This window comes from Danio rerio, chromosome 23, assembly GCF_052040795.2.
Source record: "Danio rerio strain M-AB ecotype USA chromosome 23, GRCz13ab, whole genome shotgun sequence".
NCBI lineage: Eukaryota > Metazoa > Chordata > Actinopteri > Cypriniformes > Danionidae > Danio > Danio rerio.
In genome coordinates, this window is record NC_141043.1 from 23155810 (window position 1) to 23172698 (window position 16889).

Genomic DNA, 16889 nt, shown 5'->3' on the forward strand with positions numbered 1-16889 from the left:
TAGTGACATCACTGTGAGGGGTAGGTTTAGGGGTGGGGTTAGGTGAGCCCATTAAAAAAGCATTGGATGCATTTACACTGCACCAGTCTGCATCCAGACCCCTCTCAAAATGACAGCAATAATCGGTATAATTGCAGTAATAATTAGAAAATGACAGTAATTACTTTTATAATTTTTTTAACATTATTTTCACAGTTTAAATGCAAATTATCAACATTAATAAACTGTAATTTAATTAATTTGATCATAAAGTATGTTCTGTCTTTTTACAGTTTTTGCTTGTAAATCTGTGAAATGGTCATTTTCTGTAATTTAACAGAATATCTCCGGATACCGGCGGCACAGTGGCGCAGTAGGTAGCGCTGTCGCCTCACAGCAAGAAGGTCGCTGGTTCGAGACTCGGCTGGGTCAGTTGGCGTTTCTGTGTGGAGTTTGCATGTTCTCCCTGTGTTTGCGTGGGTTTCCTCTGGGTGCTCCCGTTTCCCCCACAGTCCACAGACATGCGGTAAAGGCTAAATTGTCCGTAGTGTATGAGTGTGAATGAGTGTGTGTGGATGTTTCCCAGAGATGGCTTGCGGCTGGAAGGGCATCTGCTGTGTAAAAAAACGTGCTGGATAAGTTAGTGGTTCATTCCGCTGTGGCGACCCCGGATTAATAAAGGGACTAAGAAAATGAATGAATGAATCTCTGGATACCACTAAATTAATAGCTGTAATTTCATATCTAGCATAAAATGATACAATGTAAAACATGGATTTTCAACAAGGCTCAAGTGGTAAGTGGTCTCTCAACACCGTCATAAATAGTCACTGTAAACTCTGCACTTATTTACCTCATCAAAGAGTATAATTTTACTGACATTTCAGAGACAGTCCAAAAACGACAGTGGCATTTTCCACTGGCCAGTGTGTGGTTCCCATTTTCCTGGTGCTGGCTTTGCTTTGGGAGTGGTGTGTTTGGTCATTTTTGAAGGCTCACAGGAAGAAATCTGGGCTTATCTTGGCTGGATGTATAGTTAGCAGTTATAATTTGTAACCTTTTTATCCCTTTTAATTCATATGTTCTTAAAAATCCTGACTAAGAAGAAACTATTTTGGAGTTCAACGTAGACATGTACATTGCAGACTCTATAAAGATTATAGGAGCATATAACTGGCGTAATTAAAGGGATAAAGAAATGACAGTACCATAAAGAGAGCCGAGTCTAAAGAGGAGTCGTCCAGCCTGTTCATACTTAGGTCAAGCTCTTCAAGATTTGGCAGTCCGGAAAAACCACTGGGAGGAATGCTTGTTAAGTTATTCCCTGAAAGACAGCGCATTGGTTAACATGTTGAACGGCTGTGTTTATTACAAGACATAACCAACATTAATTACAGAGCGCCTCAGTGACGCATATACTTATGTCGGATCTTTCAGTCTGTCCAGACCTTACCAGGCAGCTCAAGTATGGTGACTTCCAGATTTGTGATGACGGGCAGTTCGGACAGGCCAATCTGCATGCAGGACAATCGAGATTCTGCCAGTTGGCAGCCTTCTGGTAATGAGTCTGTTAGAGTGCTGTTAGATGCTTCATTCTCCTCTTCTTCTGCTTCCTCTTCTTCCTTTCCCTCCTCTCCTTCTTCTTCCTCCTCCTCCTCTTCTTCCTCCTCCTCCTCATCCTCTTCTTCTTCTTCATCATCATCATCCTCTTCTTCCTTTTTCTTGGCTTTTTGCTCTTCTCCTTGGTCCAGAAGGCGTTTTTTCTCGTCTTTGAGTTCCCTCAGGATTGTGTTTAGTTTCCCCGCAGCACCGCCCCATCTCTCCAGCACGGCGTTCAGCTCCACCCACACACCCTCAGTTCGGCCCAGAACAGACTGATGACAGAACACGGCCGAATCAAGGCCATTAGTGTCACAGGAATGACCAGAAACACACTGAACAAACTACAGGAACTAAATATAGCGGACAAATAGCAGAGGCAGGAATAAAGCGAGGTGGAAAATGAGAGGTTAAGCATTAAGACAGGAAGCAAAAATAGACTTATAATTAGCATTTATGGTATGGTTGTGCTATCTTGGACTGCCAGAATACACATGCTCGTTCCACTGTAAGAACAAGGGCGGCTTGTGGGACAAAAAAGGCATTAGTATGGGATGCAAATATTGTCATGAATTCAATATTTACTGTTTTCTATTTTTTTCACCAAACTATTTGATCAAACAAAACTAGGAGAGTGACATTTAAACAGAAATAAAGCTTCACCTGTGTGTCTGAGGCAGCGTCGCTCTGTTGCTTTGTTCTTTCTGCTTGATTGGTTCTCTGTTCACCTGCAAATCCAGACATGAGTTATTTAGGGGTTCAAATTTAGTTTTTTAAGAAATGTATATATATATTTGTATTTCTGTTTATCATATTCTGTTGCTGAAAGTTTTATGAATGGCTTGTTATGGGGGTGGGTTTTATTTGTTATTTTTCATTCATTCATTTTCATTTCAGCTTAGTCTCTTTATTAATCTGGGGTTGACACAGCGGAATGAACCACCAACTTATCCACCATGTTTTACTCAGCGGATGCCCTTCCAGCTGCAACCCAACACTGGGAAACACACATACACTAATTTAGCCTATTCAATTCACCTATAGGGGAAACCGGAGCACCCGGAGGAAACCGATGTGAACACGGAAAAAACATGCAAACTCCACACAGAAATGCGAACTGACCCAGCCGAGGCTCAAACCAGCGACCTTCTTGCTGTGAGGCGATCGATCTACCCACTGCACCCCCGTGCTGATGCTCTTTTTATTATTATCTTTTTTCCAAAAAAATGTTTTTTTTTCTCCGCCTATGTAATATGTAGACAAATATGTAAATCAAATAATCCTTTTTTCCTGATCGTTTGTCCTTAAAAAACTTTTTTTGGCAAAAAACTATTTGACAAAATGCTTTAGGAATTTTATTAAGCAAAGATGCATTAACTTGATATCTAGTAAATAAATTGGTCACACTTTATTTTGATGGTCCGTTTGTTGAATTCAAGTTACATTGCATCTACATGCCAACTAATTCTCATTAAATTATAAGTAGACTGTTCGGTTAGGGTTGGGGTTAGTGTAAGTTGACATGTAGTTGCAAAGTCTCTTACAGTCAGTTAAATGTCCATTGAAGGAGCAGTATCAACAGATATTAAGCAGACAGTCTACTAATACATAAATGGACCATCAAAATAGTGTTACCAATAAATTTATATTGTTGCAAAAACAATATAAGTCTAGTTAAAATAAATAAAAACTTCATTCCTCCGAGAACCTTCATGAATGTTTTTGACATAATAATAAATGACTTCTGTTGGATCATGTGACACAGAAGACATGTTCTAAAAATGACATTTTGCCTATACAGTGCATGAATAAAACCAGTTTCAATTAAGGTGTTTTTTTCAGATATTTTACAAAATAATTTTTTTTTTCTGGAGAGACTTTACAAACTTTTTGAAACTTCCAAAAATCCTTACAAACTGCACACTTTTAAACAAGGTATAGTAGAGGCCAAAAAGTTTAATTAAGTCACAATTAAGAACATATGAACATCACTCCGTTATATCCAAGTTCTGTTTATTTTAAAGAAAATCAGCCAAAGTGCACTTTTCAAGCAAAACCCTGAAAGTTTTCACAAGGTTTTAAACAATGAACCTATAAACATATTACTCATAGTTAAATAAAAACATTGTTTGTACTAAATCATATATATTGTAATAAACATGTTTATATATATATATATATATATATATATATATATATATATATATATATATATATATATATATATATATATATATATATATATATATATGTGTGTGTGTGTGTGTGTGTGTGTGTGTGTGTGTGTGTGTGTGTGTGTGTGTGTGTGTGTGTGTGCTTTCCATGTGTAGTGATTCCACTAGGACAGTTGGGTGAATATGAGAGCTAAAATCCTGTTCCTGTAAAAATGGTCCAGAAAAGTGAAGTTACTGTAGCTCAGACAAAATTCTAATGATTGCAATAACCACTTGCTTTTAGATTTCATCATCAAATAAAATACAATGCTTGCATTTAAATGAAATATCATTAAGTATTCAAACACTTCAAAAATCACTGTAAATGCAGACTTGTGAATTCAGATTTGTGTACATTCCATCGCAAAATGCTTTTCTTTAATTAATTCATAAATTCTTGTTACTTAAAGTACTGCTTGTTACTTCTTGTGTTTTTTCTTTCTCTTGTAAAAGCCATTTCAATGAGATTTTTCCTAACTAAACCACTTCGAGAAACTCAAACTCCTCACAATTGTCTTATCTGTCCAGCCCTGAGATTTCATCCTGTGCCACAGCTCCTATAATGAACATCACTGTAATTACTGGTCTACGCACCTGATGCTGAAGAAGAATCCACCAGTTGATGCTGCGAGTTTGAAACACCAGCCAGTTTAATCAGCGAATCCAGTACATTGAAGGCTTCTCCTTTAGCCACTAAAGCCCCTAAGCATACACAGAACACCAAAAGAGCCTGCATGGTCCTGATCCGATCTGTTCAGATGCTCACTGTGTACCTGCGGGCTCACCTCCAGCTGCCCTCTTAAATTCCCTCTTAGTCAGCAGCGAGAAGCAGAGGAGGAGGAGAAGAAATCAGGGAGGAGATTACAGTACGTGGTTAGACGTGCATGAGGACCAACATTGCCAGGAGTTCACAAAAATATCAACCCCTCCTTATAAAGCCAGCAAACACTAGAGATTTGGAAAAGAGAGAGAGACAGAGCGACAGGGAGAGAGAGAGAGAGAAATGATGGTCAATGTCAGTCACGTCATGCCACAATGACACAGAGTTCACACCTTGTAGCACTTGAGATGGACAAATGAGAGAGTTGTCCAAACAAGAGCAGCCTGACTGACCCTGCACAGAGATCTCTGTCTGGCTCCACGTCTCGTCCTCGACATGTTCCTGCCTGGCATGCTGCCATTAGCACGTATGCAAGAAAAAGACCTCGCCAAAACAGAAAGACATGGTTTTGTAACTCATAAAACAAACACATGCATGGAGACAGACAAATGCGGTGTGTTTTTATGGCACACAGATACACACTCACCTCGTTTAATAGAGATTACAGGATAATTTGTGTGTAGCCGCTGCAAAAAGTTATTGGATTCGATAATTAGAAACTTGCGCTTTTTTCTTTAAAATGAAATCTACGATGGTTTCAATATAATCGTCTAAGTCAATGCTGACAATTAGTCGACATCAACATTTTAATCCACTTTTTATGTTTTAAATTTAGTTTTACGATTCGATGGAATGAGCAATGTGCATCATGTCATTCCTCAGAAATGCTGTTGATTTATCATATCACAGTAGCAAAAACTGGAAATACTAACACAATTTCACGTCAATTTGAAACTTTGTGGCTAATTTGTAAACAGTTGTGAATTGCATTATGGGACCTTGATTTCTGCTCTGTAGACTTTTGATGTTGAAAATTCATGTCTAAAGTTTAACAAAATTACTTTTATTGACATTTTTATTTACATTTAGGATATATATATAAAAAAATTATATTATTTGAAATAATATAACGTATAAAAAATAATATATAGAGAATTAAGTCTACAATAACAAAAAGTGTACTGGCAGTTTATTACAAAGTTTTTGTAGCATAATATATAACACTAACAATGTATCACTTTAAACTATCAAAAATGTTAAAAAAGTTACTTTTTCAAACTTTTCAAGGTTAAAGTTGTAGAAATAAAGATCAAAGTTCCATAATGCAATTCAGAAGCATAAATAAATGAGTAAAAATAAAAACATGAATCACAAAATATGAAAAACTGCTAGCTTAATGATATTTTTTACAGTGTAAAGGGGTTATTACAGATAATATTCCACCAGAGAAGGCAAAGCCAACTTAGAGGTTTTTGTTTAGTAAATTAGCTCAACTTTTGTAGGCAGCATCTTCAAAAAGTGCTGTCAGAAACATTGTTGGTGTGCTGTCTGTGTTTGAGGAAACACAGGCTAAGTTAGGCGATCCACCACTCTGCACATTTTGTATGCTTCTCTTATCTCTTATCAAGAGCCATGCAAAGAGGACTCCGGAGGGAGCATACCTTTTATCAAACAACATTTTAGTCTGCAACATGTAAATTTAAATCATGCTCGTTTAAAAAAAAAAGTCCAATTATGTAATTTCCAGTGGTGGAAAGAGTACTAAAAATCATACTTAAGTACTAATACTTGCCTAAAAATGTAGTGCAAGGAAAGTACCTGTTGTGAATATTACTCAAAGTATGAGTAAAAAGTAGCCCTTTCAAAAATACTTAAGAGTAGTGAGTAGTGAGTATTATGCAGTAAAAAGCTGATGCATTTAAATGTAAACATTTAATGTGTGTAAACGTAACATTCTGTAGTGAATTTAGTTATTGCCCAGCAGGCACATAACATCATAAGACGGTAATATTAGGGTAGATTCAAGTTGTGGTTTCAGGTGACTAAAATTCTATGTCTTGCCAGCGTCTAAGGACAACATTATTTTGATGTCCAATAATGACGTCAAATGATATGTCAGACGATATTTGGGTAAATTTAGGTTGCGTTAGAAACTGAAAAATATCCAACGCCAAGCCAACATCTGAAACCAACGTCATATTGAAGTCAAATACTGATATTTTGGTACGCCAACCAAAATCCAACATCTGACATATGTAATGGTGGTAACGTCAACACAACGTCAAGCTGTAACACCATTAGACATTAACAGTTGGTTGATTTTAGGTTGACCGTTGGACACTGACCTCGACCAGATGTTAGATTCTTATGCCAATTTAATTTCCAAACAAATGACAACGCCCCCATGATGTTAGGGTACAACTACAATCTGACATCATGTTGACGTCATGTGCCTGCTGGGTGTTTAAGGCCATTTTGGTCATCATACAGTAAATATTCAGCATTTTTTATCGTGACATGCATCTAAACAGTTTCTGGGTCAATGCGTGTGAAAATTTTGGACCTCTTTTTGGACACTTGTAATGCTTCCAAACAGTTTACAGCAATTATAAAGTGCCCATGTCTTGATGTAGTTTATCATGATGGAATTTACCTTCTATGTGTGATTTGATTCAGTGACTGCAGGTTAAAGGAAAGTAGTGGAGTAGAAGTACCAATTCAGCGCTAAAAATGTACTTAAGGGAAAGTAAAAGTACACATTTTTAAAACTACTTGGTAAATTACTATTTAGAAAATTAGAAAAAACTACTCAATTACAGTAGTTTGAGTAACTATACTTAGTTTGACTTTATTATTCTGAAGCGAAAGACATTCTTTCATTGTACTGTAGCTGTGTCCAAATAGTTTTGTATTCAATTTCGGTTCTAATTTGGCTAATTATTGTGAAATGAGAGATTTGAGATGTATAATTGACTGTGGGGGAGGAAAGGAGGATGTTTAAAAAGGCCAGAGTTAAGGTTGGATGAAGGTCTCACACACACATACAAACAGACAAGCTCTTAGGGTCACAATGTGTAGGGAGAGATTGTTTGCATTTACATTTACACCATAAAGTATCACGGCAGAGTGAGATACTGCCATGCGACTGTTTAAATTTGCTCTGACAACATGAGGAACAAAATGGGCAACAACTGTGTATGTTGACTTAGGAAGCATAATGTTTTTACATTCACATCTTGTGGCATCATCATGCCACTTTTTTGAGGTTTCTCAAAAGTTTTAATTGGATTTTTATTCAGACATCATTATAGATTTAAATTCATTATAGGGATTTAAACGTTGTTTTATGAACAGAAGCTGACAAAAATGGGTTTTATTAGAATGAATATTGTTTTTAAATAAGATTCAGACATCATTTTAAGTTTGATGTCATGTTATTACAGGCATTAGATGTTTTATTTAGTGCTGGGCAAAGATGAATCACATCCAAAATAGAAGTTTGTTTTGACATAATATGTGTGTGTGTGTGTGTGTGTGTGTGTGTGTGTGTGTGCGCTTGTGTGTGTGTGTGTGTGTGTGTGTGTGTGTGTGTGTGTGTGTGTGTGTGTGTGTGTGTGTGTGTGTGTTTGTGTGTTTATTATGCATATAGGGCTTAGGTTTGCACTTGACATTGGTAGGGATGGATGAATACAGTATATATATTGCTATTAATTATTTAACTGCTATTAAAATATTATTTAATCCTCTCTTTATACAGTTTATTAAGTTAAATTAAATAGGCTCGTAGCCAAGGGGGTCCGAGTGGTTTGAAAGACCAAAAGTTGGATTATTATTATCATTATTATTATGTTTGAATTTTTCTTTCTATTCAAATGGCCATATTCTGACTGAGTAAAGTTGAGTAAACTGCCAACTTTCCAGCATATGTTTCCTACAGCGGATGCCCTTCCAGCTGCAACCCATCACTGGGCAACACCCATACACACTCATTCACACATACAGACAATTTAGCCTACCCAATCCACCTGTACCGCATGTCTTTGGACTGTGGGGGAAATTGGAGCACCCGGAGGAAACCCATGCAAACACGGAGAGTACATGCAAACTTCACACAGAAACGCCAACTGACCCAACCGAGGCTTAAAACAGCCACCTTTTTGCTATGAGGCTACCGACTGCGTCACCGTGTACCCCTATGCCATTATTTGTTTATTATTATTATTATTTTTTATTTATTTATTCAATTTTATGTTGTCCTGGAGACGTTTTGTTTAAATGTGATGTTCAGATGTTTGGATGTTGAGAAAAACTCAATACAAATAATAATTAAAAAAGGTAATTTTCCGTGTAATTTAACATCTTTTGCTTACTTTTAATTAAATTTTATTTTCATGTTCCTAAAGATTTACATGTATTGTTTGTTTATAAAATAGATAATAATAATATATAAATTAAATTACTTAATAATTTGAATATAAACATCTTATTGCAGCTACTATCAAAAAAACTAAAGTTACTTTTATTAATTTAAGACTCAATGTTTCGATTCCTTTGTCTAAAATTCTCAGTACACAAATAAGCTTCCTGAATCTCTGGATGGCCTTGTATTACAGTCCAAACAAACAGTGGGTAAAAGTAAGACAGTATCTATAATTTTACGCTATCTGCCAAAACCACTTTGCCAGACTGTCGGTCCTCATACAAATGTCTGTCCTGCGTGAGTCAGTGTGAGTGTGTTCTGCTGACCTGTCCGCTGTCCAACCCTCTGCCCCAAACACGTCCTCTGAACCAGCACTGTGTTTCAGCTGTTACATGCTCTCAGCATGAGCTGGCTGCGGTTACTGAGAACATGCAAAGAAACAGACAGAAAATGAAAATCTGATTATCCGTTAGACTTCCAAAATAAAAAAACTTTACAAAGCTCTGAAATTTCATATCTTTGCAATTTAAAACTTATTATAAAATGATCCCACTATTTGTGTGTGTATTGTATGTGTGTGTGAATTGTATGTGTGTGTGCTTTGTGATGTCCTGCTCTGGCAGTCTTTTAAGGGAAGGTTAAAGGCTAGTTGGTGGTTCTTTATTTAGGCCAGAGGGATCCAGAATAGCATAGCATATCATTGTGATGTAAGCTCTGGAGCCATTGGTTTAAGTTTGATGCTTTCATGCTAACATGTTAATGATGCTGTCTGATTAAGACATATAGAATGATGACAGGGTTTCTGCGGGTTTAATAAAGTCAAATTTAAGACTTTTTAAGACCATTATGTATGAGATTTTAGACTTATATGTGGCCTAACACTACAGATTTATTTATTATTATTATTATTATTTTATTTTATTGTAATAGCCCAGTTGGATCAATGGCATTGGAAAATTTTTTTTTTAATTTCAATGAGGAGAAAACTGAGCTGGTCAGGTTTGGGGATACTGCCCATCTGGAATTATTACGTTCTGGTGAGCTGCCAACTTATCAAAAACCTGTTGTTTAAAACCTAGGGTTTTAGTTCAAGAGTGATCTGAAATTTAACAAAAAAGAAAATTCTGTTGTGAAATAATTTTTTTTTTTCCATTTACGACTTGTGGCAAAAGTGAAGCCATTTCCTCTTTTAATGACCTTGAGAAGGTAATCCATGCTTTTTTTTTGCATGGGGGGGGCGGGGGGGGGGGGGGGGGGGACTTGACTGTTGCAACTCTGTATATGTGGGTATTAGTCAAAATGCCCTGAATAGATTGCAATTAGTCCAAAATGCGGCTGCAAAACTTCAGACAGGGACTCGCAAGTATGAGCACATATCCCCAGTTCTTTCTTCTCTGGGCTGGCTGCCTGTTAGGTCACGGATTGATTTTAAACTAATAATGTTTTTATTTTAAATCTTTAAATGATCTGACACCACCTTACTTATCAGAGCTCCTACATGTATATAATCCTGGTAGATCACTAAGGTCTTCTGATCAGTTTATTCTTTTGGTACCAGGGTCCCGGTGCAAGTGGGGATCAGACTTTTGCTGTTATCACCGTATTGTATTAGTATTGATGGTGTTCAGCACTTTTGGCAACATTGTGTTGTAAAAATGTGCTATATACAAAAACAACAAAAAAATGTGTTATTTCTTAATCCCATATTTTATTGTGTTAAAACAAATAACTTGTTGTTTTGACACATTATACACAACTTTTTTTCAAAACAATGTTTCTTTCTTTTTATTTTATTGACAATGTTATCATTGTTAAAAGTATATTTATTATAAAGAAAACTACACAAACAATCAAAAAATATATTTGTTTGCTTTTGGTCAAAATGAATTAAGTATAACTACTATTCAACCTTATGAGTTTCTGTTATAAAACCTTTAGGTTCATGCCTGTTTATAAATATTGATATCACTCACACTTTTGTAAATATTTTTAATGTAAATGGAAGATCATGTAAATGCATTTGCTCTGTTATTATCCAGAGCAATTGTGTAATTGTTTTTAGTTTTATTTTCCTAATTAGGGAATTTAATTAAGAGAATTTGCTGAACAATTTCTGACAGCTGTTGTAAAATAAACATCTCTTAGCAATTAAAAAACTTAAATATACTGTATATATAAAGAAAAATTATTTTGATGGATTGTTGGTGATTGGATGGGTGTCAGCCTTCTTTTTTTTACTTGCACAACTTTTAAAATTAAGACCTTTTTAAAATGATTTAAGGCTAAAACACAACACATCTGTGAATTTAAGACAAATTCTTTTTTTTTAATTAAATTTAAGATATTTTAAGACTTTTTAAGACTCCGCAGACACCCTGAATGAAGATGGAAATCGCAAAAATGGCAATTTATATATATATAAATTACATATGTGACATACAAGTTCATATTTGAATTTTACACATATTAAAAATGTTATGAACTAAAATATTGTAAGTGACTAAAATATATTTAAAATGCAAAAAGCAAAAATAAATATTTACATATGTACAGTTTTTCGCAGAGATGGGTTGTGGCTGGAAGGGCATACGCTGCGTAAAACATGTGCTGGATAAGTTGGCGGTTTATTCCACTGTGGCAATCCCAGATTAATAAAGGGATTAGGACGGAAAGAAAATGAATGAATGAATATGTACAGTGGAAGTCAGAATTATTAGCCCCCTTAATTATTTGCCCGTTAAATTTTTTCCCCCAATTTCTGTTTAAAGGGGAGATTTTTTCAACACTTTTCTACACATAAGTTTTAATAACTCATGTCTAATGACTGATTTATTTATTTTATCTTTGCCATGATGACAGTAAATAATATTTTACTAGATATTTTTCAAGACACTTCTATACAGCTTAAAGTGACATTTAAAGGCTTAACTAGGTTAATTAGGTTAACTAGGCAGGTTAGGGTAATTGGGCGAGTTATTGTATAATGATGTATTGTTCTATAGACTTTCAGGAAAAAAAAATATAGCTTAAATGGGCTAATAAATATGTTCTAAAATTTTTTTTAAAATTTATTTAAGCCGAAATAAAACAAATAAGACTTTCTCCAGAAGAAAAAATATTATCAGACATACTGTGAAAATTCCCTTGCTCTGTTAAACATCCTTTAGGAAATATTTTAAAAAGAAAATCAAAATCAAAGAGGGGCTAATAATTCTGACTTCAACTGGATATATATATATATATATATATATATATATATATATATATATATATTTTTTTTCAACCATTGGAATTACAAATTTGACCATAGATAAGCACATGTACAATATATTTGAACATATATGTACATATTGTAATTCCAACGGTTAAAAAAGAAATATGTAAGTGAACATTTTGAAATATTTATAAAGAGTTGCAAAAACCTCTAAATGCCGTCTGAAATTTACCTCTAAAATGAGCATTTTTATCAGGGTCCTGTGTGTATGTCCAGTGATATCACTTTTATGGCAAAGAATGCGTCCTTTTCCTGGTCTTTAAAGTGAATAATCTTAACAAACATAGAAGACTTAGAAAAATTTTCATTTTTGATGGAAATTTTTAGATGGCATTCAGAGGTTTTTGCATCTAACATCTTTATATGTAAAATTCAAATATGGGCTTTTTTATGCAGTATATATGCAGTCATATATGCAGTTTGAATATTTTTCCATGGCATGAATCAGATTTCTACATTGGGAAAAAGTAAGAAAGGGAACTAAAATATTCTAAATGACTATACATTTAAAATGCAAAAAAGCAAAAACTGTCATGTCTTTTGTAGCCAGGACAAAAAATAACTTCACAAAATAAGAAAATATGCCATCAGGCAGCTATGACAAAAGATGTGAGTAAGTAAGGTTCCACCTCTGGACTTAATTATAGAAATTAAGGTAGAATTTGGGTAATTGGATGTCAAAAGATTAGATGCTTCCCATGATCTTTTACTCAGAGATGTGTTTATCTTGGTTACTTAGGCCAAGAACATATGATACTTTTTAACTCTAGTATAACTGCACTAAAACGTTTAATACAAAAGAGGTTTTAACTTCATGAAGACACAAACATCAGAGTTAATTAAAAACTTCACAAACTTTAAAATAAAATCTGCGAATAGGAACAGAAATGTACATGGAAATAAGTTTTCATTCTACATATTTAAGCATTTCACTTGAGGCTGTTAAATGTCTCAGAAAACAAATCTGAATTTAATTATTTTATATGTTATCTATTTTTAAATAGTGATGAATGTGACAAGCATGTGACATTTTATGCCATTTCTATTATTACATTTTCTCTGCACTGATTTAAGACCCTTTAAAGACCTCTGTTTATAAAAGGTTGAATTAATGTTCTTTCAAAAATATAATTTCAACATTTAGTCATTTAGCAGATGCTTTTTTGTCCCAATGCTTCCTTTCCTTGCTCCTTTTTAACACAAAATAAAACATATTGGAATGGAATAAAATTACTACACAAGTCAAAGGTTAATCACATTTCTCATAGTATCATCTTACAGCAGAAGAATGAAATTCATGTCTGTAACAATATAATAGTCAGTAAACTGCAGAAACGCTGATAGAACTTGCTCAATATGCAAGAAGTACCCACTGCTTCCAGCAAGATTCTGAAGCATGCATCCAACGTACACATTACTATCCCATAAGGCAATCCAAAACAATTTATAAATGGGAGTGAAGCGACGCAACTGACAAGGTCATGTGATAATGAGAACATGGTGGATATAGTACCACTCATAATGCTCATATTCACACTACTGTATATACAAGTTCATAAAGTAAATTTAAATTCAATATAGCACCTATCCAGGCACAGCTTATTTATTTCACTTCACAGCATTTATCCATTCAAACAATTGCTGTAACTATAGATTATTAAAAATCACACATTTTCTATATGATTTGGTCAAAGAAACCTACTGGAAGGGCAATATTAAGTTAATTACCTTCAACCAAGCACTGATTGATTGGACCAGTGCTACTAGTCTCTTAGGTTACAGTCATGTTCATACGTATATGACCAGTGCCTGGCACAGGAATGGAGCTGTGATGCTGCTCAGCAAATGATTGGCAAATGCAGGTGACCGGTGGATAAGTTTAGAACCTGATATGGGATTGTTGCTTAGGCGGCCAGAAAGACCAGTGCCAAGGACTTATTGTCATAACTCGAGTTCTCCTGCCTGTTGTCTCTGAAATTCCTCCTCTATTTATAGCCCATACCATCCCTAACCCCTTTCTGCCCTGCTCCCTTTCCTTTTTCACTCATCCCTCGCTCTCTCTCTGATAGGAAAGGGGAGTGACAAAAGCCATTGTCTTTTCTAAGCCATCCATTCCAGCCATAAAGGCCAAGGCAGGTGGCCCTGGGACTCTTTGTCCTGTGTCTGCCGTGAAGAGAGGAGCGCTGGATTACCTGTGAGGAGTTTACTGACCATTTCAAAAAAGGAAAATCTAAACCCGGGACAGCCATGGATGATGTATATAAAGCAGCGGTAAGTTATGGGCACAGTAATTAAAGTTAGTTGAAGACAAAATTTTTCTTATTATTTTTATATTTCCCATGTGATGTTTAACAGAGGAAGAATTTTCTTCACAGTATTTCCTATTATATCTTATTATCATCTGGAGAAAGTCTTTTTCTTCTAGTAAAAAAAAAAAGTTCAACTGCTAAGGTCAATATTATTCGCCCCTTAAGAGATTATTTTATCTTATTCGCTGTTGTCCAGTGACTTCACTAATTAACTAAAACATCACTTGGGAAATATTTGAAAACGAATTCAAATTTCACAGTAGAATTACAAATTTTGTCTTCAAATGTATGAGCATTTAACTCCCCTTCAGGCTGTCTGTACGGAAAGTGACCCCGTAATAAGTCCCATAAATAGTTTTGCATGCAAATGTCAGCGAAATTTTAAATTTATAAATGATAGTTTAACAGCTTACCTGTCCTTGACCATTTCCTTCCTCTACAAATGGCAGATTTCTGCATTATAACTAATAATCAACCGGACAGATCAATGAGTGCACTGTCTGCAGGTTAGCTCTCAAGGTTAAATCAATAAACGGGACATTTGAGAGAGCTACTCTGGAGCCTTTTTAAAGGCACAGAGCCTAATGGCACAGGAAACACTGTCAAAATGGATTTGCTCAATAATTGATCAACAAAACTAGGGAAAATTATAGGTTGAAGCTGATGAAATATTGAAGGGTCACAGACACTGAGGTTGAAGCATTTAACAATGAGGGTGTCTGGTGTCTGAAGACCGTTACGCAAGTGACAGCTGTCATTTCTGTAAAGCACATACCTTGGTCGGTCTATGATGAACGACAAGCTATATAGTCTTACAACAAATTGTATTTTTAGTTCTGAGTCAACTGGAGCCAATTTTGAGCTCTCTCTTGAACCTAACAGGTGGAGAACTTGACAGAGGAGCAGAAGAATGGTAAGTTCCTCGTTGAAATCTGTCATATCGCTGGATTTTGTGTGATTTTACATGACTATTCTCTTTCCAACTTATAAATGTCTGTGATGTGTCGTTTGTGCTTGTGACTGTACCTGGCAGAGTTCCGTGCTGCGTTCGACATCTTCGTGCAGGACGCTGAGGACGGCTGCATCAGCACTAAGGAGTTGGGGAAGGTGATGAGGATGCTGGGCCAAAACCCCACTCAAGAAGAGCTTCAGGAAATGGTAGACGAAGTAGATGAAGATGGTATGTCATTCATTTAAGGTATAATTTATTCTCCTCAAGTTTATGGTACATTCATAGTAATAAAGGTAATGTTACAAAACCTGTCACTGGGGCAAAACCTTGTGAAAAGGTAAAAACTATTAATATGTATCTTAAAGATATCTAGATCATTAGGTACTAACATGCAGGGCATAGCAGACATTTTAAAAGTATGTGTCTGTGTGTGTGTGTGGGGGGGGGGGGGGGGTGTCTTGAGATCTTAAAGTTTATGTTCATGTAATTATTAATCACCTGTTAAATGGCCTGTCTCTAAAAGTAAGGGGGACATATCCCCCCATCCCCCCTGGTTGCTACGCCCCTGCTAACATGTATGTGACAGCTTTTGTATTTTTATTTCCGAAAGTGTATAAATTGGGATTTGATTGTTCACTGGTGGTCTCTGTGGGATGTAGGGAGTGGGACAGTAGACTTTGATGAGTTCTTGGTCATGATGGTGCGCTGTATGAAAGAGGAGAGCAAAGGAAAATCAGAAGAAGAACTGGCTGAAGTCTTCCGCATGTTTGATAAGTATGTATTTTTATCAAAGCATGTTAAAGTTGGCCTCAAAATCTATTGCAAAACCACGTTTTATTGTCCTGTTAAGAAATGGAGATGGTTACATTGACTTGGATGAGCTGAAGAACATGCTGGAGTCCACAGGTGAGGCCATCACTGAGGATGACATCGAGGAACTCATGAAGGACGGAGACAAAAACAACGACGGCAAGATCGACTACGACGGTAAATTCATATAACAACCACTTTATTATGGATATTTACTCAAAATAAACATTTCGACAACTGATTAGCATTTACCTTACATCCCAACAGAGTTCTTGGACTTTATGAAGGGTGTCGAGTAAAAACCCGCCAAGTGAAGCCATTTCATTCCCTGAACCAATGCTGCCTGCCTCTCTGACGTCACCACACGGACACCTAATTAGAAAGCACGGAAAATGATCTGCATTTCATTTAGTTCTGAAAGGTTGTTGAAGTGAATCAGTCTTGTCATACTGCTGCCCTAATTATTCGTGTTATTTGTGCTCAAGTAAAAACCTTTTCTGTACACAATTGTTTTTTTGTTTTTTTTGAAGATAATGTACACCTGTTTTTAGCGTTCACTCACGTTATAAAAATGTGCTGGTCTTAACTCCTATACACTGAAAAATACAATCCCTTGAAAACATTCTAAAACTTCTAACACCAAATTACACTCCCCCATGCCTGAACACAAAC

General features: G+C 35.7%; 2 protein-coding genes across 6 annotated transcripts in view; one reads left to right on the forward strand and one right to left on the reverse strand.

Moving 5' to 3' along the window:
• The window catches only part of si:dkey-32e6.6, a 42448-nt gene extending 27261 nt beyond the window's left edge, over positions 1-15187 (reverse strand). The window contains exons 1-9 of one of the 5 annotated variants that reach the window (XM_087306953.1): positions 14869-15187; positions 9199-9293; positions 5099-5138; positions 4905-4995; positions 4577-4739; positions 4386-4493; positions 2242-2306; positions 1433-1853; positions 1188-1303 (exon numbers count right to left, since the gene is read on the reverse strand). In XM_087306953.1, the coding sequence (XP_087163079.1) occupies positions 1188-1303; positions 1433-1499 (183 nt within the window). In that variant the 5' untranslated portion in view covers positions 1500-1853; positions 2242-2306; positions 4386-4493; ... (3 more) ...; positions 9199-9293; positions 14869-15187. Of the gene's footprint in view, positions 1-1187; positions 1304-1432; positions 1854-2241; positions 2307-4385; positions 4740-4904; positions 5424-9198; positions 9294-14868 lie in introns of those variants that run through there. The other 4 variants (XM_087306954.1, XM_087306955.1, XM_087306952.1 and 1 more) reach the window with 4 other exon arrangements.
• tnnc1b (troponin C type 1b (slow)) lies at positions 14301-16716 on the forward strand. Its single transcript, NM_001002085.1, is given in 6 exon segments — positions 14301-14417; positions 15338-15368; positions 15489-15635; positions 16067-16181; positions 16258-16394; positions 16485-16716. Coding segments are annotated over 6 exon segments (486 nt in total). The 5' UTR covers positions 14301-14393; the 3' UTR covers positions 16517-16716.
• The last annotated feature ends 173 nt before the right edge of the window (positions 16717-16889 follow it).